Below are 25,138 nucleotides of genomic sequence, written 5' to 3'. Positions count from 1 at the left end.
GCACGGGTGATAAGTCGGATGCGGTTGAGGGCCCTGTCAACCACAGTGAGCGGGAAACCCTGGTCATGAAAGAAGCAAGCCATGTCAGCAGTGCTGATCTTGGAAGGTGGCATCATCCAAACAGATGTGACATAGGCGAAGGAACTGGGAGAATGGGATGGACTCCTTGCAGGACGTGAGGTTTGAGGAGCTGTAGTGAAGGTAGCTATGGGGGTCAGTGGTTTTGTAGTGGTTGACAGTGGGCAGTTTATTTCTTGAAATGGATTCAGAGAGGTCAAGGAAAGGAATGAAGGTGTTGGAAATGAACTATGTGAGAGTTGTAGAGGAGTGGAAATTGGAGGCAGAATGAATGAAATTTTCAAGGTTCTGGCAGGAGTACGAAGCGGCACTGAAGCAGTCATTGATATACCAAGAAAACAGTTGTGGGAGGGGGGCCAGTGTTGAACCGGAACAAGGATTGTTCAACATACCCCAAAAAGAAGCAGGCATAACTGGAACTCATGCGGGTCCCATTGCCACTTCTTTGACTTGGCAGAAGTGAGATGAATTAAAGGAGAAATTGTTCAGTGCGAGGAGAAGAGTGGTGGCGCACGGGAATTGTTTGGCCCTCTGGTCGAGAAAGAAGCCGAGAACTCACACACGGTTCGGATGGAGAATGGAGGTACAGAGGGATTGGACATCCATGGTGAACAGGAGGCAGTTAGGGCCAGAGAATTAGGAATTGTCAATATGGTGGCAGGTATCAGAGGAATTTCAAATGTGGGTGGTCAGGGTATGGAGAAGTGGAGAAATGTTGGAGCCAAGGTAGGAGGAAATGAGCTCGGTGGGGCAGGAACAGGCTAATACAATGGGCCTACTGGGACAGTCTGGTTTGTGGATTTTGGGAAGGAGATAGTGTGGGCTGTCCAGGGTTGTGTAACTACTAAGTTGGAGGTGGCAGTGGCAGCAGGATCTCCCAAGATAGAGGTTGGTGACCATCTTGGCAACAATGGCTTGATGTTCAGATGTGGGGTCATGGTCCAGGGGGCAGAAGGAAGAAGTGTCCAAGATTTGGCATTGAACTTCTGCAAGGTAAAGATCAGTTTCTAATTATCTCACTTTCCCTGGATAACAACAAAATTGGAACACTTTGAATTCTCTGACTTGAAGTGTTTTTTTTTCCCAGAGGGTCCCGCACACGGGGAAATTGCCTGTCGGAATCTTCAATTTCCCTGGCAAATGCAATTGCAGTCCGCACCGCTGAAATGGCTATGTGTCTGGCCAGTGGAATATCTGGCCCGATATATTATATAATCTCCTGATGTGTTTATGAGGAAGAGAGTGAGAGAAATTAATTAATTCCTGTAGCTTCACTAAACTCCTGCTGGTGGCGATGCTGTGCAACCACCCCCACCACTGGTCTCAGCAGCCCCACCTGCAGTCACTTTATGGTTCTGCAACTGTAATATCAAATGTGAACAACTCCATTTTGATCTATTTAATTTGCTCCTTTAAAATAATTTTTTAAAAAGTGAACGTTGCACTATTTTGGAATTTTGACATGAATCAGAAAACTAAATCTTGATTCACGTACATTTCTGGTGTTTATAGAATCAAACAAATGCACTGCACCTAAAAGATTGGCTATTTGTTACATGATATCTGTGCTGACTGTTTGAAATTAGTTGCATTCCTGTTTTTCTCCAATTGTCCTGTAAATCTCTCCTTTTCAAGTATTAATCCTTTTGAAAGTTACTGTTCAATTAATATCCTTTGGAGGTGAATTGTTACAGACCATAAATACTCATTGCTGAATTCTCAGAGAAATTAATTAATTCCTGTAGCTTCACTAAACTCCTGGTGAGGTTAGGGCGAATGTGGTCCTAAATTAGGATCAGAGACTTTGGGAGGGAGGATGTGTGCACTGAGAGGAGCTCAATTATAGAAGCTTTAGAGGTAGACAATTATATCCAGGGGTTAGGAATGAAGGCACCTTTACCCCGAATCACTAAACTCCTCATTCCAATTAAATTTCCAGGTTACCCAGGGCTGGGAAAATCCAGATGTCTAGAGATCATATTTAAAATGATCCTGGAAATGATATTCACGGTCACATTTGCTTCACCAGGCAGCCTTTTTGGAGGAGTTGGCTGTCTGAACAACATTTATTGATGTTGGAGATGGGCAATTTGGGGGGGGGGGGGGGTGGGGATGTAGGGTTGGAGTTGGATATGCGTTGAGCAGCTAATATTTGACACTTTAATAACACCCCACAACCCAACCCAAAACTCATCCATAGTTTAAAGCAAAAACGCAGCTCAGGAGGTAGAAACTTCTCCACTTTTCCACTGGAGGATACTCTCCAATAGTTGGGGGTTAATGAACACTGCTGGAAGGAGTAAGGATGGTTATCCTACATCTGTCTTTTGCTACTCTTGGTCCGGTCTGGCTTTTGATTGAGACTGGCCTCAATATTGGAGAAAACTTTACTCCCTGGCACTGAATACCATTGCATGTTCACAAACAATCGACTGGAATATTTATGAAGTTAAGAGGCAGATACCCTGAGGTAGGCAGTGAAATTTTGGCAGGCTGCTTGTTTATTTCTCGTCAGAGAAAACTGGAAATTTTCCTGTGCTTGGTATGATTGCAGGAAAAGGATTCGTCGCTGGGAACGCTGCTTATTTTTGTCCAACTCGATTTGACCATTCAAAGCTTGAAACAGAGAAAATAAGGAAGAGTTAATGGCCAAATATTTATAGAATTAAGTTATTATATAGAGTACCCTGTACACCGAAACAAATGCTTGTACTTCAACAGACTGATGGGTAGTCTGGAGCTAATGACTGCTCAACGTGTACTGTAGTCAATGCCTGTTTACCAACAGACTGACAGTGTACACTCACCTAATGACTGTACACAAGACTCACAATGTACACTGGACCTAATGACTGTACACAAGACTAACAGTGTACTTTGGAGCCAATGACTGGACACTCAGACTGTCAACATAAACTGAAGCTAATGTCTATACAGAAACAGATTCACAGTACACATAGGAGCCAATAACTACATATCATTATAGAAGTGCACTTTGAGAGATTAATTGATGGCCATACATAAACAAAATTATAATGTATAATGGATTTAATTGTTGTAAGGTTTCTAATTGCATTTGTCATGCCACTAAGTACCAAACTCAATTCAATTCTTCCTTCCTACTTTGAATGAGAGAGGTCAGAATTCCATTACAGTATATCCATAGATCAGCTAACTAATTAATCAGACAGACCTGACTCTGAGTGATGATAAATGGGTTGCAAAGAAGGTTAAAGTGGTCTGTGGAGACAGCTTTGCTGTGCTTAATCCTGAATGTTCGCGCACAGGAAGGACAAGCTGATTTCTTTTGTTCCAACCTGGTGTACGGTCACCCCATTTCAACAGGAATCAATGACTGGAGTCACTCGAAATGCCCTCATTCCAGCCCTGGGGCACATCAGCAAATGAAACAAATCAAAGTAGAGAGAACAGAAGGAAACTGATAAGAAGAAAAGAACGGGCAAGAAATGTTTGGAAGATGAATATTGTGTGGCAAGTGTGGACTTCAACGCCTTCTTATCTTTGCTTACCAAATTGGTGGCCAATGTCATGTCCTTTTACCATTACACAAACCCGAACTTCAAGACTGTAAAACAATGCAAAGTATGTTAAAACCATAGTCACATTAATCATATGAACCAGAGAAGCTATAAATACATAAGCCGCCATTTTCTATTTGAAATCACAGAACGTTATAGTGAAGGGTTGTACATCTATTCAATCTTCCATGATCTACCCCACCCTATCGAGTGAAAGTAAATGCTTGAAGTCTGAAATAAAAGCAGTAAGTGCCAGAGAAACTCAACACATCTGACAACATCTGGAGACAGAAAACAGAATTAATTGTTCAAATCAGTTGATTACAAAAAAAAAACAGAAATCAAGATCAGTTTTCTGATTTCTTTCAATATTCCAAAAGTGTGGTAACCCACAACTTCCACTTTTTTAGAAATTTATATTCAGGGAACAGGTCTCAGAATTAAAGAGGTTGAAATATGCCATCCTTAGACCAAGGAAGAGACATATTGGACCCAAAACATTAACTTTGTTTATCTTTTCAAAGATGCTCTCAGCCTATCTAGGATCTCTTCAAAGGCGAACTGCTCAACGTCCTGGTGAACTTCCACTGAACCCCTTCTAGTGCAATCACCTCTTTCTCATAGAGTGGTGACCAGAACCGCACCCAGAACTGCAGCCTAACAGGTGTGATATATAGCTCTATCAAAACATCCTCACTTTTATATTCAATAACTTGACTAACAACAGCAAGTCTCCCATATGCCTTCTCAACCATCATATTGAAGTCTCCTTCTGCCTTCAATGTCTAATTCGAGTCTCCTTTTCACTCCTCATGTACTTGAAATATTCCTCCTGCCAGGGACATAATTTGTGCATTTTATTATTGCCTGTGATCAATGTATGGGAAGTGTCTTTACTTTCATACCCTCAAAATGATTAATCCCAATTAAATAATTTCATTTGAAGCTTTAATTAATTTAAAAGTGAAATAATCATTTATTATCCCTACTTATGCTGAAGGTTTTTAAAGAAAAGTCCAAAGTTTCATTCACTAGACATAGACAACCACTCACACAAAGTTAAGATATAGTTGAAAATAAAAGCAAAACAAAGATAATTGGGGCTCTCCTTTAGCTGTAGCTGGTCTGTAGATTTTTCTGCACCGGATAGTTGCCAAGAGAGGAATATCTGTCTTTACTGTATTAGTTAATCTAAGAGTTACTTTAGACTGGTTTATAGGTATCATGTGGAAGGCTACTGTCTTCACAGTACTGGCACAGAAATTCACTGGAAATTTCTTACCATGTCACTAAGGTAGATTTCTGTGACAATACACATTTTTTTTCTTCTGGATTTAGAATGTCAGGCACAAGTATGATATGGGCGTCTGCTGTTATAACAGGCCTTGCTCTGTTCATGGGAGAAAGAGAAAACTCGTTAGAATCTTGTCTAGTCAGTACTATATCAATGTATCATCACATCAGGTTACTGAAGAATCTGTACCTAGGTACCTTGTCACAACTTATAAACTTTTCACTGTACTTATTAGCGTACATGTGACAACAAAGCTAATTCAGTTCAATTCACATCAGTGGTAGGGACATTTCAGTTTCTCATATTCATCTATTCAGACATTGCTGCATTACATAAAGTATTCCATGGGAGGAGCACTCTAATTTTCCTTCACACTTTCTCTGTAAATGTGAGGGATTGACCTTCATGATCTTCTGTTTGAGTTGTGTTGATACTCACTGCTTGAATGTAACATCAACCATAATCAAATAAGGCAGGCATAGAAAGGGAAAGATAGAATCCCTACAGTGAGAATGCAGGCTATTTGGCCCAACACCGACCTTCTGAGGAGTAACCCCACCCAGATCTATTCTGCTACATTTCCCCTGATTAATGGACATAATCTACACATATCTGAACAGTGTGGACAATTTAGCATGGCCAATTCACCGAACCTGCATATCTTTGGATTGTGGGAATAAATCAGAGCACCCAGAGAAACCCACACAGACACAGGGTGAATGTGCAAACTCCACACAGACAGTCGCCCAAGGCTAGAATTGAACCCAGATCCCTGGCGCTACAAGGCAGCAGTGCTAACCACTGAGCCAATGTCAATGGTAGAACTATCAGCTGCAAAAGTTGGGAAATAAGGTGGAAAATGTGAATAAAATAGGACAACATGTTCATTCAAAACATTACATTAACCAGCCCATATTTATAGAAACCATAGTTTCCCAAAATTGACATAGACTGAGAAAATGTTAGCATCTTCACAACAGAGAATACAGGAAGGACATACTTTGATAAACCTTTGACTCACTTAAATCAATATTGCAAGAACTGTAATTTGTTTTTCATGTGAAAAACATTCAATTCTTTGGCTATATGCAATGCCATTGCTCAGGTATGACTGAGAGGCACATGACCAAGTGCCATCACTCTGCATCCATATGCCAGAATATCACTGGCAATCTGGATCATATGCAAGAATATAATTCTTCAACTGGAACTGTATCCCATTGTGGGTTAATCTCTGAAGAGAATAATAAAATTGCAATGATTTACAGAAGTCAAGGAGGGCACTGGGTTAATTTATCCCCTGATAGCTTTTTGCCAGAAAGCCAGCAAAAATAATACATTGTCCTATGCTATTTCCATGTTCCAATGTCATCTTCTGTATCAACAAGGTTTTCAATATTCCCCTATTTACTGCACTGGTCTCTGTCACAACTAATCCCTTTGACAAAGTATCCCGCTGTCCATCATCCCTCAATTTGAAGATTTGTCTTCTAACTTCTCTCCTGACTCATTTATTGATCATTTTAAATTGCTGGCCTATTTCCACTGAGGAAGAGACCTTTCATATTTTATGATTTTGAAAGCATAGCTTAAAACTGATTCTCTCCAACTCTGTTCTCGTCTGAATAGTCCACATCTTTCAAGTGTCTCACCAATCAGAGAGAAAAGTAGTGGCAAAGAGGTGAAAATGATGTGTCAGCCTCTGATTCTCCACTCTCCTTTAAATATGATTTACTAAACCTCTTCATGAACACAATTGCCTTTTAATATACTGATTTTTCCTGTCTGCTGCCTGATTTCCAATGGGTTTGTAATATAGAACACGTCCCCTACCTCCATTCCTAGTTCAGGGGATTTGCTCCTATGAAGGGGAATTAAGTACATAAAGCATGCTACATAAACATTGGTTTTTCTTGGGAAGAAGATTCTCTTTAGGCACCATTTGCTGAATAGTTGAGACAGAGCCACGTAAGTTTATGACAGTACAAACAATGAGAAGCATAGATGATGTAGGAAGGTGGAAGACGATCAGATTAAAAAGAGGCCTTGTTGCTGTGTGGAAGTCCTCACCTGTACAGTAGAACTTTGTCAACATTATGAGCACCAACAATCAAATCTGCCAACATAATAAAAGTCTGTTACAAAATAGGAAGGAAACTGTCTCACATTCTTTCATGGAGTTTTCAAAAAGTGACATTCCAACATCTCGCGGTGAATATATCAGAATAAAGCCACACAGTTACTTGATTATTTCACAGTCTCAGTTTGATGTATCAGCTCCCTGTTTTTCTACCGCCAACCCTTACTTCCCCAAATTGCTGACTTTTCCCAGAATACAGGCTCGTTGGTTCAGCCAGTGCTGTGGGATCACAAACTAACACCAGCTGGTGGGCCGCTCCACCACTGCAGTGGATGATGTTTAGATGTGAATCTGGACCACAAGCATCAGCAGGGGATTGACTTCCTGTCTTCAACCAATGTCCACAACCAGTAAAACTAACAGTAACAAAAAGACCGACCAAGGAAGCAAGGTTCTCGATTTCTCTCATCTTGGTGCAGAGACTCAAAAGCCTTTGGTCATGTTTTAACTTTGGTTCCTTTGCGGAGTTGAGATAACTCAACACAGACTGTGAATCAGCCCTGAGACCTCCCACTGATAGACTACACTTTATCAATACAATTAAAATAGCTTGCTTCTGACAGAATGAAAAATGTTGAAAGAAAGGTTTGGAAATGTCTGTTAGTTTATTAACTCTAAGATTATTTATAATTTACTCTCAGTATTGTGGTTGATCCTCACAAGGCTGCATTTGTTTCAACCATGCTGTGGGAGAACTTACAGTTGAGGGCTTTAAAGAACTACACAGTGCATAGGAATAGAGTAAGTTCAGGTCTGGCTGGGTCCAGGTATTGGGTCCCTCTGTTGAAGGGCATTAATGAACCCATCTGTTATCAAACCAGTGAACTTCCACCCTGCAATCTTACATGAACTGCGAACCTCTATGTTCCTGGCCCATTACTGTGAGCATGGTATCATTGTGTGCTACATTTGAGATGGTCAGTCACTTAGTCCTATGGTGACTTTTAATTATTAAATTGGACAGGAACTGAATTTCCAAACCTTATTTTCAATGTTTTGCTTTTGGTTTTATACAGCTTAATGGGAGATTTTTACATTCTGTGATGCTTTTATTTTGGAGGGTTTGAGCTATAGGTAGAGGCTGTTTAGATTTGTGCTATTTTCCTTGGAACGTCAGAGGTTGAGGGGTCACCTCATGGATGTTTATAAAATCATGAAGGGCATGGATATAGTAAGTAGCTCAGGGACTTTTTTCCCCAGGGAAATGGAGTCCAAAATTAGAGGGCAAAGGTTTAAGGTGAGAAGGGAAAGATTTAAAAGGGACCTAAAGAGCAACTTTCTTCATGCAGAGGGTAGTGCATGTATGGAATGAGCTGTCAGAGGAAGTGGTAGAGGCTGGTACAATTACAGCATTTAAAAGGCATCTGGATGGGTATATGAATAGGAATGGTTTGGAGTGATATGGGCCAAATGCTGGCAAATGGGACTAAATCAATTTAGGATATCTAGTTGGCATGGGCGAATTGGACAGAAGGGTCTGTTTCTATGCTGTACATCTGTTGTAGTTCTGTTCGCCGAGCTGGGAATTTGTGTTGCAGACGTTTCATCCCCTGTCTAGGTGACATCCTCAGTGCTTGGGAGCCTCCTGTGAAGCGCTTCTGTGATGTTTCCTCCTGCATTTATAGTGATTTGTATCTGCTGGAACTGTTGTCAGTTCCAGCTGTCCGCTGCAGTGGCCGGTATATTGGCTCCAGGTCGATGTGCTTATTGATTGAATCTGTGGATGAGTGCCATGCCTCTAGGAATTCCCTGGCTGTTCTCTGTTTGGCTTGTCCTATAATAGTAGTGTTGTCCCAGTTGAATTCATGTTGCTTGTCATCTGAGTGCTTGTACATCTCTATGACTTTGTTAAAAAAGCTGGCAGAACAATTTTCTACCTATGCGTGTTAATTCACTTGCTTGCATTTGCAATGAGTTTATACATTTTGCAAACAAATATATGGTTTGCAAACAAATACATGGAGGTGTCCACTAGAGGATGCTGTCAGCTCAGAGTTCTGAACATGTCCTCTCTAAAGCCTGGTGGTTCCTCCCCTTCTCATCCTGTCAGGTTTGAGCATATTTTCCCCTTCCCACAATCGTCAATATTTTCCTGCACATACTTCTTTGTAAACCACATTTTTCCAGGTCACAGCTCATCTGTAAATATTTAACCGAATTGAAAATGTATAAACGCACTCCTGTATATTTACCCGTTATTCATGACTTGACCCTTTCTAATCATATGTAGATTAACCCTAAGACATGACCTTTAAGAAAAGTCTACAACAGGAGATGTTAAAACTGAGGACAACTGAATCAAATTGTAACACTCTGTTTTCCAAGCCCAGTCCCTGTTTAAACACGGAACATTTTATTCATTTTCATCTGCATTGGATATAAGGAAAGCCTTCAAAATGAGACAGGAGCAGTCATTTTCCTGTCAGCTAGCTCTGGTTGATCATTATTGGAGTTCGGTGTCGAGGGATATTTTGTCCTCCCTGCTCTTTCCTTTCTTTTTATGTGGTTTTCCATCTAAATCTGACAAAAGGGAGCCATTATGTTGGAAAGGCAACATTGAGAAATATTCATGCAGTGAGTATATATGTAGAAATATACAGGCTCTGATTAAGAGTCGAGAGTGTGGTGCTGGAAAAGCACAGCTGGCCAGGCAGCATCCGAGGAGTGGGAGAGTCAATGTTTCAGGCATAAGCCATTCATAAGCCCGATGAAGGTCTTATGCCCGAAATGTCAATTCTCCTGCTCCTCGGATGTTGCCTGACCGGCTGTGCTTTTCCAGCACCCCACTCTTGACTCTGATCTCCAGCACCTGCAGTCCTCACTTACTCCTAGGCGCTGAATAAGTCAAATTCAATTTTCATTGTTTGAGATTCTGAGAATTTTACCAATACCTGGGAATTGTTTGACTTTGATACTGTAATTCAGTGTTTATCTGCCACTTTCTTGCAGGAAATACTGATCCAAGTTGAAAAATAACGAAACTAGAGATTACATTTTCTTATTGTATGTCTCTATGTTCACAGCACAATACTACACATGTAAACAAATAAAATAAAAGACATGGAGACATCACCGGTGTAGTTATTTGCATCTATATCTGCGCCTCCTTGCAGCGAGAAGCCAAATCCTGCTGATACTAAACCAGGGGCCCAGGTTCCCTTCAGCTCTTGGTAAGATTTTGCGAGCAGTCCATTAGCATAGCCCAGGTAAATGAACACTCTTCCATTGCTATCTTCACCAGCATATGGTGCTCCGATCGCCACATCTAGAGAGACATAGATTGCAGATTTGCATATAATTTACATGTTGTCACAAATTATGCTGGACGGTGGAAATTTAATAAATGGAAATACAAAAGTCTCTCCTTGAAAATGCTACTAGCTTTGCACCACAGCGGTACTCATTATCTAGCTCAGGTCAAACCTATTTCCCTTTCTCCTGTTGTCTTTCATTTACTGCCCAGTTGTTCTGGGTTCTTGACAGAATGGGGGACCCAGATTCATTCTTGAGACTCAGATTCAGATCGGTTGCAGAAGTTTGAACCCAGCTTTGAACTATTACTGAAGCAAAAATTCACTCATGTTCCCAGAGCGGGTGTTCAGAGGAAGCCTTCAGTATAAGATCAGTAAAACTATCGATCTTGCAATGGGAGTGGGTGGTCCTCATTACTCTCAGCCCTCATGAGGCCTTTTGGCTGATCTCTCAGCTGCCTTTAGGGATTTGTATCTGATACGGCCCGTATGAGAAAACCTTGCTAAGTGGCAAAATTCTGATGCAGCTAGCAAAGTAATGAACCTAAGTCTTTGGTTGTGTTATATCATCGTACCCCTCCAAGTAAATCTAAACTGAAGCGTGCCTTCATCCTGCCAACTGTATGGTCAGATCATGGCATAAATAGCTGCAAATTGCACATTAATGGCTCGTGGGAGCAGGTGCTCTTACTAAATAGCAGTTATCTCTTATCATATCTAATATTTGTTAACAAGGTGTGCGTCCCACCTTCTGAAGTTTAGACCTAGTTGGAGGAGGTTTACACTTTGCAGACGTTTGGAGAGGGAAGGTTGCCTTTGAACAGTATATGGTTCTGGAATCCTTTGGGAAGGTCAAATGCTCTTTCAAAGAAGCATGGTGCCTTTGAGACTGTTAAAAGTAGACTTAAACATGTGTAAACTCTCAATATCAAATGGTCAACACCAAGATGAAAAATAACTGTCTGCCATATTGAAATATAATTGCTTACTCCTTAAATCTGTCTGTTGACATAAGCCTGAAAGTTAGCAATATAAGATTAGTGCTGCTTGACTGACTTCATAACCTTCCCTTATCACAATGGGGTGCAGTACCAAATGGTTACAGAATCTTTGAAGTAGGATTATGAATTTCAATGCTTGGTTTAGAAGGAATTACAGTTAAATAAGTGCAGAATATAATGAAAGGTTTTATTTTATAACTGTGAGAGTTACTTAAACACTTAATTTTATCTCATCACAACCTGGATCCCAAGGTCTGATAATGGTGGGTTCTGGGTGACTCCACATGGTAGACATAAAGGTGAAAGGAAGTTATGTAAGGGCATAAGTTGCCATGATTTGATGTTAAATTGGCCTATGGGCAATAAAGGGCGGTAGAAGTGGGTGAAGGGCATGGTTGGAGTGTATGAGTCCATTGTGGAAGGGTAGAGACCATGAGCTGGAATGGATGTGAAATGGTAATGTGTGGGTTTTAGAGGATACATGAGTGACTGAGGGCTGAGAGGGGGGCTTTATTTATTTTGTTTTATTACTTTTTCTAAAAACCTTTGATGAAATGTTGATGGACCAAGTCTGGCCTATGACGTGACCAGTCTCTGCTCGACACCTCCCCACTCCACCCCAACCCCCACAGCCTTTGTACTGCTTCTACGGTTCCCCAAATGAGTTTCAGAAAGTCTCCCCACCCCCACAATGAACAAAAGTCCAATGTTCTGGGGCGGTTTTGTCCAGTTGATTTTGTGGAGCCTGGATACATCATATCTGCAATGAAAGATCAGACCTGAATGCTGCTTAGGGTGGAGGCACATCTATGTATTTGTCAATAGACAAGTAGTAGGCAAAAGATTTGGCACTTAGTTTCCACCTTCACCATCTAGCTCTGGATTGATTTAACCCACTGCACGATAACCTGACGAGTTCATTACCCTTGTATCCATCAGAGTCAAGGTCCCCAAGGATGGTGATGGCACTGCCAAAGCGCCCAAACTTATCAGTTCCCGTGATGGTCTGCGTTGGCTGCTTGAAGTTTTCAAGCTGGTCTTGGAGATAAACATAAACCCGCCCGACCTCACGCTGTTTGCCATCCTGTCCAAGGTCCATAAATAGAGGCGCTCCGACTAAGATATCGTCTGTCCTACACAGCAACAGCAGAGAGACACATAAATATCAACAACTTACTCATTACATATCAACAAGAAATTAAACTGGATTATTTGCAGGATTTCAGAGAGCACAAGGAACATATGTCAAGTTAAAAATAAACATTATTTAATTTGTAAAAAATATTATCTGCATTTTATTCTTAGTCACATCCTTCCACTCTTAAAGGGACTGCCAGGCGGTGGGTATATAATGGGGTACAGTCCATAGTGTATCGACTTGCAGTTCCACAGCATTTTAGAAAGTATTCCTCCTCCCCTTCAAACTGTATGTGAAACCTGGAAGTTATGTGTTAAAAGGCTAAAGGTTCAAGAGCTATATCCAATAAAGCTTATTTTATTTGGAGTTCACATTGCATTTTACTACCTAGTAGAAATGCAGAAATTATTACCTTAATCTTTGAAATACTGCTTTGAAAAATTAAGGAACCAGTGGAAGGCAAAAGGTCAATTAACCATTTGCCTAAAAAAAACCCATCAGGAATTAAATATCACAAGTTATGTTATCAGATTCAAATTTAATCCTAGTTGGCTATGGATAAAGTAACCTACTGGTGAAGCACTAGACTAAGTAAACCAGTGGTCATTAATCCAAATCTTGCAATGACAAATTATATGAAATCGAGTTCAGGGATTATGGGCTAGCATTAGACAGTATCACAGAAACCTGCTGGGTGTTTTTGTTTTTAAAAAAACCCACTGGCCCATTCTTGCCCAACAGGGAAAAGATCTTGTCAGCCCTGTGTCACCTGGATGACACATAGCTCCAGTCCTATACAGTGGCCATGAGCTCTGCTGTGAAAACCCACCATCTGCTTCACCCATGGTTCCCAAACCCTGTGCTGTGTGGAGAGCATTGTGACTTTCTCTGGGGCAGCTAATTCATGGTCAAAAGGGAACTTGGTCCATGAATTAAAGATGACAGGCAGATTCATAAAAGCGCTCGGCCTTGCAGCTTGAACAGAGCAGCAGCCTGCAATTGAAGGTAACTAATATGGAGGCCACTTCAAAATGGAGGTGCCCTTGCTCTCTTACTTTCTTAATGTAAAAGAATAGACTTTCTAGGGCACCATTGCTGAGGAGAAGTCTCTCCATAGAATGTCATGCCACTCAGGCAGGCTTGGCCTCTTACTCAACTCAAAGGTTTGAGGCCAGTTGTTGCTCGGATGAAATCTCCAGGAGCCCAAACTGTCCTCTACCTCTCAGAACCTGGAGGTTCATAGGAAAATCCCAGTCAGACATCTTTAATGGCCTCAAAGAAGCGATTGAGAATTGAAGATTTGATGCATAAACACTGGTGATCCTGTATTCTGTCCATCCTACCTGAATGTGTTATGGCGGGGGGAGCGCAAAGCTGGATTACTCAGTGGGGTTATTTGAACCACCTAGGCAAAAGTGGGTACCTCAGGTGCTGGAGATTAAAGTCAGATTAGAATGGTGCTGGAAAAGAACAGCAGGTCAGGCAGCATCCAGGGAGCAGGAAAATTTACATTTCCGGCATAAGCCCTTCATCAGGAATGATGTTGGGAGCCTCATTTGAAGCAATCTGCCTGTTCCTAATCCCAAATCTGGATGGGGCTCAAAATCCATTTGAGGACGGAGTTGTGAGGAAAAGCTGATAAACTGCAGAACTTGACAGCACAGTGGCACAGTGGTTAGCACTGCTGCCTCACAGCGCCAGAAACCTGGGTTCAATTCCTGCCTCAGGCGACTGACTGTGTGGAGTTTGCACGTTCTCCCCGTGTCTGTGTGGGTTTCCTCCGGGTGCTCCGGTTTCCTCCCACAGTCCAAAGATGTGCTGGGTCAGGTGAATGGGCCATACTAAATTGCCCATAGTGTTAGGTTAGGGGTATGGGTGGGTTGCGCTTCGGTGGGTCGGTGTGGGCTTGTTGGGCCGAAAGGCCTGTTTCCACACTGTAATCTAAACTAAACTAAACTTGACAACCTTAAAAGTAGGCATCTGAATATTATTGGGAGAGAGGTCTGATGTAAGGTGGTGGCTGAAGACCTGGCCAATGGAGCAGATTTCATGAAGGCCTGGAATGATCGTGTGGAGTTAACTTGAAAAATGAGAAATTAGAAAGATTTGTGACAGCAGACAAACCTGGAGAAAGGTCTTGTAGGGAAGAACAGAATGCTTTGAATCCAACACACAATGTGACAGAAAGTGAATGGAGACCGTTTGGTGCAACAACACCATGGATTGGGGGTTAGAGTCTGCTTATAGACTGGATGCTAAGTCATATAAGGACCACCAACCTCCAGAAGCAAAAAGCTGGCCCCTGGGAATTGAGCAGACTATTTGTTTAGATTTATCCCTTTTCAAACAAGAGTTTTAAGGAGGGAACTCGCCGGGCTGAGCTGGGCCCTGGCTATACCAGCCCTTTGGAAAGCCTGAGCAGGGAAGTGGCCTGAAATGTGCCATGGTGGTACACATACCCATCAGCTTTGTCGAAAGGAATTGTCCTCCCGTTGACCCAAGCAAGTTCCTGCATGGTCACCGCAGGAGGAGCAGCAATGAGCACAATCCTGGAGATAGGGACATAGGAACAGGAGTAGGCCTCGGAGCATGTTCCACTCAGTGAAATTGGGGCTGACCTGTGGCCTAACTCTATAATGGCCCATATCCCACAATACCTTGGTATAACAAAAATAGATCCACTTTAGATCAAAACTGAATCCCTCATCTGCTGCCTTTTGTGGAAGATGGACTGGAGCTGTATCCTTTGGGCTGACATGAAGGTGGGTCCTTGGAAGTGGGGGATGCAAGGCGACCTTATAGAGGTTCTCATGATTTATGTACATAGCAAGGGGTAGGAAAGTTCAAAACTGGACGGTATAGGTTTAAAGGAAGAGAGAGCAAAGATTTAAAAAGGACACGGGGGACAACTTTTTTTACACAGAGGGTGGTTCATGTGTGGGAATGCACTGTCAAGGGAAGTGGTGGATGCAGGTACAGTTATAAAATTTAAAAGACATTTGCATTGGTGCATGAATAGGGAAGGTTTTTGGAAGGAAAGGGCCCAAGCGCAGGCAGGTAGGACTAGTTTAGTTTGGGATCATGGTTGGTGTGGACTGGTTGGACCAAAGGGTCTGCTTCCATGCTGTATGATTCCAAATAAGACAGGTGATTAACATGACAATTGGCCCAGGGAGGAGGGGTGGATTCTACACCTTAACTGTAAAGTATAGAATAATTTCAAGTTGACAACAGTAATAAAAGTCACTAACCCGCAAACATTTTTCCAGTTACTGCTTTGACGGGAAGGTTTGTTGTTTATAACAACTCCATCTCCCTTTGGAGAATTATAATAAAGGACGCAAGTAACAGTTCATTGCATAGGGCTGAGCAATCCTTACCCATCGCTGTTTATATCTGTGGCAGCCACCACATAGCCGAAATACGCAGCTACCTGCAAATCAAAACCCACAGACTGAGAGACACAATAAATCGGTTTCATTGCCTGTCACAAGTATGTTTCAATCTTTAGCACTGACATCCCTCAGCTTGACAGCCGTGAAATTCCATTTCTACTTTATATGGCATGACAATCGAATATTTACTGAATATTTCTGTACTTGCAGTGCATTCATGCTCTGCTGCCTCAACGCAAAATCTTGTATAAATCGACAGTGAATTGAGCGTGAAGGTCTGAACTGATTCAAAATGAAGTGGGAATCTGCTCTTCCTTCTCACTTCTGCTTCGTCCCAGGAACAAATAAGTAAAAGAAAATCCTCCACTAGGCCAGTTCCTGATGTTTGATCAGACTGTATGAAGCCAAACCATTTTGAACCAACATCTCACCTATAGCCCTAACATAGCCTTAACCTGCCCCTGTTATGAATTCATAGTAAATGCCTATTAGGTAACTTGCAAAAGTTACACGTGTTCCACTCATTAAAGGGTAACAGAGAAAGCCACGTTAGATAGAAGCTTATCTCAGTGATAATTTTTGATTCTAAGTCACAAGTTCAAATCTCATTGTAAAATTGAAGCATCAAATTGGACACTGGGAAACACAAACAGGGGGGAAACACACACGTTTAAACCAGATGAAAGATCGTTGACCTGAAATGTGAACTTGGTTTCCCTCTTTGCTGAGGCGACATGACCTGTAAACTATTTCCAGCAAGTTCCTGTGTGTTTCTCTCTGACAGTCGGCATTCACAGCCTTCTCCTTCTGTCTTTTTAAGAGCGGCTTGCGTTCTGGTCGCAGCAGGTGCTGGAAGGGTCAGGGGAAGACAGGTCTGAGCAGAGCAAAAGGAACTTAAGCCCCAGAGTTCAGAGAGTGCTCTCTGACACAGCACAGGGCAGGTTTGTGCAAGGATTAGGCAGGCAGAAAGCAGGCTTCTCTCTACGGGAACTGAAAAGGCCCTCCGGAAAACAAAATTTGCAAAGGTAACGGGACCCAGATAAACAACACTGCCAATGCCAACACTGTAACCATAATGTCCTGGACATAGTGCAGAAAGATGTTTAAAGTCACCAGGGTCAATTAATTCATCCTCAAATATTATTTCAGAACTAGCTCACACATTGCGTGTTCACCACATCCCTTCATTCATCTACGAACAATCTCTGAGAAACATCACGGCAGCATGGGACTCACTGGTTAGCACTGCTGCCTCACAGTGCCTGGGACCCAGGTTCAATTCCAATCTCAGGTGAGGAGCTTGTACATTCTCCCCATGTCTGCATGGGTATCCTCTGGGGGCTCCAGTTTCCTCCCACAGTACAAAATATGAAGTGGATCAACCATGTTAAATAGTCTGTAGTGTCCAGGCTAGGTGGATTAGCCATTGGAGATGCAGGTTTACAGGGAGGGGGTGAGTCTGGGTGGGGTGCTCCCTGGAGGAGAAGGTGTGCTTCCATACTGTAGGGATTCGATGATAGTCACTCATATCTCCGATTCAGAGTTTCACCTGATTGGTGCTGGCTTCACACCCATTTCTCCTGGACACACACACACATTGCTTGCTGTTCACTCATCAAGAAATATAAGCCGTCTCGATTCCACATCATGCACTGACACAAAGTGATGCCCTGCAGGAGCTGCCTGGCAGGGGACATGCACAGCGATAAGCCTTCAGCATGAGGGACAATATCTTGGCCAGCACTCTGCAGCCACAAGTGAAGACATGGGCAGCAGCGGAGATGAAGTGATTAAAACTAACGGTGTGCTCACGCCCAATCCTCCATCACATTTCAGCCCACAAACCCAGCCCACAGTCTCAGCTGATGTCCAAGCTGCAGATGGTATCAGGGTGCACCTCCTTCATTTTCCCTGAGCCCCATTAATTATGACCCTTGTGCATTTTTGCTTTGAGCTTCCCAAGAACTGCCACCTGGCCAGATAGAACAGCAGAACGTGGACAAGGAAGAGCACAGTAAAGTCACTCTCACTCTGACACCAGCTCAGTTGTATTGTGTTGAGTGTTCATTCTTGTATATTCCAAAGAATACCAGTACTCAGATATTGATAACACGTTCATCTTTGAGGAAACTTTAGAAGCATCTACACCAGGAATAACGGGCTTGCAGCCAAAACGGAGGGGAGTGGGTGGGTGGGGGGAGAGGAATGGCACTGATAGCAATGTTCAGGGACAGTATCCTCTTCTTTTCCCTCCTTTACCTCCTTGCCCTGTCCTCCTCTCTTCTTGTCCTCAAATGCTCGTATATACCTGACGCCAGGAGCTGAGGTTTCATGTTGATGAGGACGGAGCAGACCAGCTTGAATGAGGACACACTCTGGAATCTACCGTAGGACTTCTCCAGGGTAGTACAAACTGTGGAATCATTACTAAAGCATCCCAGTGTTCTGCTGGATGACACTGGGTGTAGTAGCATGTTGTACGAACTTCGATCTTGTGGGGTGCTAATTGGAATCATGAGCCAGATTGCAAACAGCTAACCCTGGTTTTATCATTCTGTCTGAAATACTGGTGGAACTGGCATTGAATAAACGTATTCTGGCTACTGACAGGATTGAGGGCACTGACCTGTGTGATGCCCTGAACATGCTTACATCTTCACAGTTGAACCTTCTGTTGCTGCGGCACATCTCAGATTTTCTTGCAATCCAGTCAGTGTCACTCTACACTGTTTGGAGGAAGGGTCACTGAACCTGAAATGTTAACTCTGAGTTCTCTCCACAGGTGCTGCCAGCTCAGCTGAGCTTTTCCAGCAATTACTGTACTTGTTTCACTCTTATGCTACTCTTGTGCACAATCATATACCTCTCTGGAAATACAATGTATTCCTCTCTTACTATACGTAGAATTGCAGTCACCTCTCAACAGGAGACTGTTGCATGGCAGTTTGGGAGATGTTATCTTTCCCATTCCACTTGATGCAATTATGAACTAAGCCACTGGGGAGCGCTTTACAGCTATCCAAAATGTTGTTTTAAGATCAGTACCAAATAACATTACAATAATCTTTTGCTGTTCAGATATTTTAAATGACTATTGTGTAAGAATACGATCAGAAGATTATGTCTGTGGAAAATCAGTTAAACAGTTAGCAATAGTGTCAAAATTCAATGTAACAATGCAGAAAGGGGCAAAAGTGTTTAGAAATTGACCTGTGTGGAATGAATGTCAATTGTGATAAGATAGAGTCATAGAGATGTAAGCACGAAAACAGATCCTTCAGTCCAACACATCCATGCCAAACAGATATTCTAATCTAATCTAGTCCCATTTGCCAGCACTTGGCCCATATCCACCTAAACGCTTCCTAATCATATACCCATCCAGATGCCTTGTAAAATGTTGTAATTGTATTAGTTTCCACCACTTCCTCTGATAGTCCATTCCATACTTGCAAGAAAAGGTTGCCCCTTAGGTCTCTTTTAAAATTTTCCCCTTACACGCTAAACCTTATCATAGAATCCCTACAGCGTGGAAACAGGCCTTTTGGCCCAACAAGTCCACACCAACCCTTCGAAGAGTATTCCACCGAGAGCCATTCCTCTAGATTACCTCTGACTAATGCACCTATCCTACACATCCTTGAACACTATGGGTAATTTAGCTTGACCTTTTAATCTAAGCTACTACATATATTTGGACTGTGGGAGGAAACCAGAGCACCCGGAGGAAACCCACACAGACAGGGAGAACATGCAAACACCACATAGACAGTTGCCCCAGGCTGGAATTGAACTTGGGTCCCTGGTGCTGTGAGGCAACAGTGCTAACCACTCATATAGAACCAGTGCCCTCTAGTTCTGGACTCCCCAACAAGAGGGAAAAGACATTGTCTATTTACCCTATCCATGCTCTCATGATTTTATAAACCTCTACAAGGTCACCTCTCTGACACTCCATGGAAAATAGTCCCAGCCTATTCATCTTCTCCTTATAGCTGAAACCCTCTAACCCTGGCATCATGCTTGTAAATCTATTCTGAACCCTCTCATGTTTCACAATATTGTGGGCGGCACGGTGGCACAGTGGTTAGCACTGCTGCCTCATAGCGCCGGAGACCTGGGTTCAATTCCCGCCTCAGGCGACTGACTGAGGGTTTCTCCCCGTGGGTTTCCTCCGGGTGCTCCGGTTTCCTCCCACAGTCACAAAGATGTGCAGGTTAGGTGAATTGGCCATGCTAAATTGCCCGTAGTGTTAGGTAAGGAGTAGATGTAGATGTAGGGGTAGGGGTATGGGTGGGTTACGCTTCGGCGGGGCGGTGTGGACTTGTTGGACTTGTTTCCACACTGTAAGTAAGTAAGCTAATCGTATTAAACTGTGCATCAAAACCCAGGTGCAAATTTGCCTTCAAAAAAACAAATTTGATGGGACTTTGGGAAATCCCAAAGACATTAAACCACTGGAAGCAACTTTGTAGGTTGCTCACTGTTGTAATATGGAAAACACGGCATCCAATTTTATTAACAACAAGTATAACTATCTATTGTGGGTGTGGGTTGTAGGAGTCTATTTAACTACATTGCTACATCTCCTAAATTGAAAACAGCAAAACTCAAGGTTGCAAGCTTAATAGCTATTTCTTACCTGTTCGCCGGCAATAGTTTGTTTGCTAATCATGGTCATAGAATCTACAATAATTACCTGTCAATGCAAAAAGACAACAGAGGTTTAAACTTTATTGTTTAAATGAAGAAGATGTACAACCAAGCACTGAAATTAAGAACCTCCTGTCAACCTGTGACTTGCCTATAAAACTGGCTCTGCATTATGGGGCACAAAAACGTTGCTCCAGAGAGACAGCGATGTAAGTTGTGGTTTTCTGTATGTAAGCCAGCGCAACACATACAACAGAGATTAGCTTGGGTTTGAGTCAGACATCTGGAGATTTATTATCAACTTAGTATGTACTGTAATATGACACCTCAGACTTGCATGTAAATCTGGGTTATACATTAATGGTCTGCCCGTGCTGCATATAAAACAAAACTTTTCATTGTATTGAGGTACATGTGACAATAATAAATCAAATATATATACTCAGAATACTGTTACATTATTTATATAGCTAACAGGCTGACTGACAAATAAAAACAGAATTTGCTGGATAAACTCAGCAGGTCTGGCAGCATCTGTGGAGAGAGGAACAATATGACTTCTTCAGAAGTAAGAAAGATTGGATAATGGAAGCTATGTTCTAGACAGAGGAGGAGGAGTAGCAAGTGGAACAGATTGTAAAGCTGCCCAGAGCAGAAGACAAAGGCAGTGCTAATAGTAGTAAAGGAGAGATGGAGATGTAAAATGAGTGTAAATGAAGATGTGAAAAGGAGAAAATGGATCTGCTCTGCTGAGAAAATGGGTCTAGAGCTGAGCGGGAGCGAGTGGAGAGCAGCCTGGGAAGGTAAGAGATTATAAAAACCTACTTCATGGATTTGGGGCCTGCACTTTGGGGTGAGAGCTGAGCGGGAGCGAGTGGAGAGCAGCCTGGGAAGGTAAGAGATTATAAAAACCTACTTCATGGATTTGGGGCCTGCACTTTGGGGTGAGAGCTGAGCGGGAGCGAGTGGAGAGCAGCCTGGGAAGGTAAGAGATTATAAAAACCTACTTCATGGATTTGGGGCCTGCACTTTGGGGTGAGAGCTGAGCGGGAGCGAGTGGAGAGCAGCCTGGGAAGGTAAAAGATTATAAAAACCTACTTCATGGATTTGGGGCCTGCACTTTGGGGTGAGAGCTGAGCGGGAGCGAGTGGAGAGCAGCCTGGGAAGGTAAAAGATTATAAAAACCTACTTCATGGATTTGGGGCCTGCACTTTGGGGTGAGAGCTGAGCGGGAGCGAGTGGAGAGCAGCCTGGGAAGGTAAGAGATTATAAAAACCTACTTCATGGATTTGGGGCCTGCACTTTGGGGTGAGAGCTGAGCGGGAGCGAGTGGAGAGCAGCCTGGGAAGGTAAAAGATTATAAAAACCTACTTCATGGATTTGGGGCCTGCACTTTGGGGTGAGAGCTGAGCGGGAGCGAGTGGAGAGCAGCCTGGGAAGGTAAAAGATTATAAAAACTTACCTCATGGATTTGGGACCTGCACTTTGGGGTGGGAGCTGAGTCTGGGAAGGTAAGAGATTCTGATTCGAAATAGTTTTGACTGAGGAGAAATTGAAAGGTGATGCCGCAGGAGGGCTGTCATTTGGTTAGCTAATAAGGGGTCTGCTAAATTTGAATCTGTTTTAAATTGAATCTTGTTGATTTATTAATCAAAACTTATTTATTGGTTATCTTGCATAAACAGAGATATGAAAACAGTTAAAAATTTAAAAATCCAAATTCAAAACAAATTAAATAAGGATGAAGGTCAGGTGATGTGTTGTTTTTGCATGATGTGGGAGCTGGTGGACCCCATTGTGGTTCCCGGTGATCATGTCTGTATTAAATGTTAGTTGCTGGAAGAACGCTGGCTCAGAGTCGATGAGCTGGATTCTGAGCTTCAAACATTGTGACACATCAGGGAGGGGAGAATTACCTAGATGTTCTGCTTCAGGAGACAGTCATACCCCTTAGATTAACAAATTTGAATTCAGAGACTGGTTAGGGACAGGAGGGTGTGGCTGAGAGCGAGGCAGTTAGAGGGACCCAGGAGGGAGAGTTGCAGGAGCCTGAGATCCTGTTCGTGTCCAACATGTTTTGCCCCTGTGTGAATGGGAATGGGGACTGCACGTAGGTACCAACTACATATATAAAACTAGGGCAGAGGTTCTGCTAAGGGAGTGTGAACAGCTAGGAACTAAATTAAAAAGCAGAACCAACAAGGTCATAATCCCTGGATTACTCCCTGAGCCATGAGCTAATTGGCAAAGGGTCAATAGGGTTAAGCATGTAAATGCATGTCCCAAAGATTGATTTGGGAGAAATGGGTTTGAATTTATGGTACTGGGGAAGAAGGAACCTGTTCAAATGGGACGGTCTTCATCTGAAACATGCTGGGCCCAGAGTCCTAGCAAAACATATAACTAGGGCTGTAAACGAAGTTTTAAATTAAATTGGGGTGGAGGGCTCAGTTATAAGGAAATCAGAAAACCTGAATTAAAGAAGGAGATAAGAGTGCAGAACTCAGGAGAGGTTATTAAAATCTCCAGCACAGACACAAATAGGACAGAATGTATGGAAAGGGATAGCAATCAAAGTTCAAACACACTGGACAAACGAATGACAGTGAGAAGAGAGATGGTTAATACAGGACTGAAGGTGTTATATCTGAATGCACGCAGAATAAAGAATAAGGTAAATGAGCTTAAAGGAAAAGTGAAACAGACTCAGCCAGATGAAGGAGTATATTGAGGGATGGAACTGTTCAGGCCTCTTTTCAAGGAAGAAGCAGAAAGCCTTCAGACCATCATGATGGTGATTGGAGGATCAACACCTTGGTTTCTGCTTAGGCACTTTACAGCCACTAGAGGTCACCACTGAGCGAGGTTGACATCTATTCTCCATTTCTCTCACATTTTCTCCCAGTTTGTATTGCTTGACGGTCTCAGTAGAGCAGGGACATTTTCTCCTTTTCAACCTTCAGTTACACCAATTTTAATATCTCTATATCTCCTTTACAACCGTTAGCACTGCCTTTGTGTTTTGTGGTGAGCACCCTCACAATGTATTCCATTCATTTCTCCTCCCCCTCTGTCCACCATTTTCTAGTTCTGAAGGAAAGTTAATCAAGACTCACAAGGTTAACTCTGGTTTTCTCTCCACAGATAGAACATAGGTCATAGAACAATACAGCACAGAGCAGGCCCTTTGGTCCACGATGTTGTCCCAAACATTTGTCCTAGCTTAAGCACCTATCCATGTACCTATCCAATTGCTGCTTAAAGGTCACCAATGATGCTGACTCTGCCACTCCCACAGGCAGCGCATTCCATGCCCCCACCACTCTCTGGGTAAAGAACCTACCCCTGACATCCCCGATATACCTTCCACCCTTCACCTTAATTTGGGTCCCCCTGTAACACTCTGTTGTACCCGGGGAAAAAGTCTCTGACTGTCTACTCTATCTATTCCCCTGATCATCTTATAAACCTCTATCAAGTCACCCCTCATCCTTCGCTGTTCCAATGAGAAAGGGCCTAGCACTCTCAACCTATCCTCGTATGACCTATTCTCCATTCCAGGCAACATCCTGGTAAATCTCCTCTGCACCCTCTCCAAAGCTTCCACATCTTTCGTAAAGTGAGGCGACCAGAACTGCACACAGTACTCCAAATGTGGCCTTACGAAGGTCCTGTACAGCTGCAACATCACCTCACGACTCTTGAATTCAATCCCTCTGCTAATGAACGATAATACTCCATAGGCCTTCTTACAAGTTCTATCCACCTGAGTGGCAACTTTCAAAGAGCTATGAACATAGACCCCAAGATCCCTCTGCTCCTCCACCTTACTAAGAACCCTACCGTTAACCCTGTATTCCGCATTCTTATTTGTCCTTCCAAAATGGACAACCTCACACTTGACTGGGTTGAACTCCATCTGCCACTCCTCAGCCCAGCTCTGCATCATATCTAAGTACCTTTGCAGCCGACAACAGCCCTCCTCACTATCCACAACTCCACCAATCTTCGTATCATCTGCAAATTCACTGACCCACCCTTCAACTCCCTCTTCCAAGTCATTAATAAAAATTACAAACAGCAGAGGACCCAGAATTGATCCCTGCGGAACTCCACTTAAAACTGGGCTCCAGGCTGAATATTTACCATCTACCACCACTCTCTGACTTGGAGCCGTTAGCCAGTTCGCTATCCAACTGGCCAAATTTCCCACTATCCCATGCCTCCTGACTTTCCACATAAGCCTACCATGGGGAACCTTATCAAATGCCTTACTAAAATCCATGTACACTACATCCACTGCTCTACCCTCATCCACATGCTTGGTCACCTCCTCGAAGAATTCAATAAGACTTGTAAGGCAAGACCTACCCCTCATAAATCCGTGCTGGCTGTCCCTAATCAAGCAGTGTCTTTCCAGATACTCATAAATCCTATCCCTCAGTACCTTTTCCATTACTTTGCCTACCACCGAAGTAAGACTAACCGGCCTGTAATTCCCAGGGTTATCCCTATTCCCTTTTTTGAACAGGGGCACACCATTCGCCACTCTCCAGTCACCTGGTACCACCCCTGTTGACAGTGAAGACGAAAAGATCATTGCCAACGACTCTACAATTTCCTCTCTTGCTTCCCACATAATCCTAGGA

General features: G+C 42.9%; 1 protein-coding gene across 1 annotated transcript in view; it reads right to left on the bottom strand.

Annotated features, from left to right (window-relative positions):
* Nucleotides 1-25,138, bottom strand: part of LOC140465885 (integrin alpha-8-like) — a 153,622-nt gene that overhangs the window by 52,991 nt on the left and 75,493 nt on the right. The window contains exons 10-17 of the mRNA XM_072561780.1: nt 20,479-20,535; nt 15,822-15,874; nt 12,228-12,436; nt 10,125-10,316; nt 6,982-7,027; nt 4,900-5,007; nt 3,609-3,664; nt 2,543-2,694 (exon numbers count right to left, since the gene is read on the bottom strand). Of these exons, the coding sequence (XP_072417881.1) occupies nt 2,543-2,694; nt 3,609-3,664; nt 4,900-5,007; nt 6,982-7,027; nt 10,125-10,316; nt 12,228-12,436; nt 15,822-15,874; nt 20,479-20,535 (873 nt within the window). The remainder of the gene's footprint in view (nt 1-2,542; nt 2,695-3,608; nt 3,665-4,899; nt 5,008-6,981; nt 7,028-10,124; nt 10,317-12,227; nt 12,437-15,821; nt 15,875-20,478; nt 20,536-25,138) is intronic.

This window comes from Chiloscyllium punctatum, chromosome 42, assembly GCF_047496795.1.
Source record: "Chiloscyllium punctatum isolate Juve2018m chromosome 42, sChiPun1.3, whole genome shotgun sequence".
Lineage (NCBI taxonomy): Eukaryota > Metazoa > Chordata > Chondrichthyes > Orectolobiformes > Hemiscylliidae > Chiloscyllium > Chiloscyllium punctatum.
The sequence above is the reverse complement of the archived record's forward strand: the minus strand, read 5'-3'. Positions and strand labels throughout refer to the sequence as shown.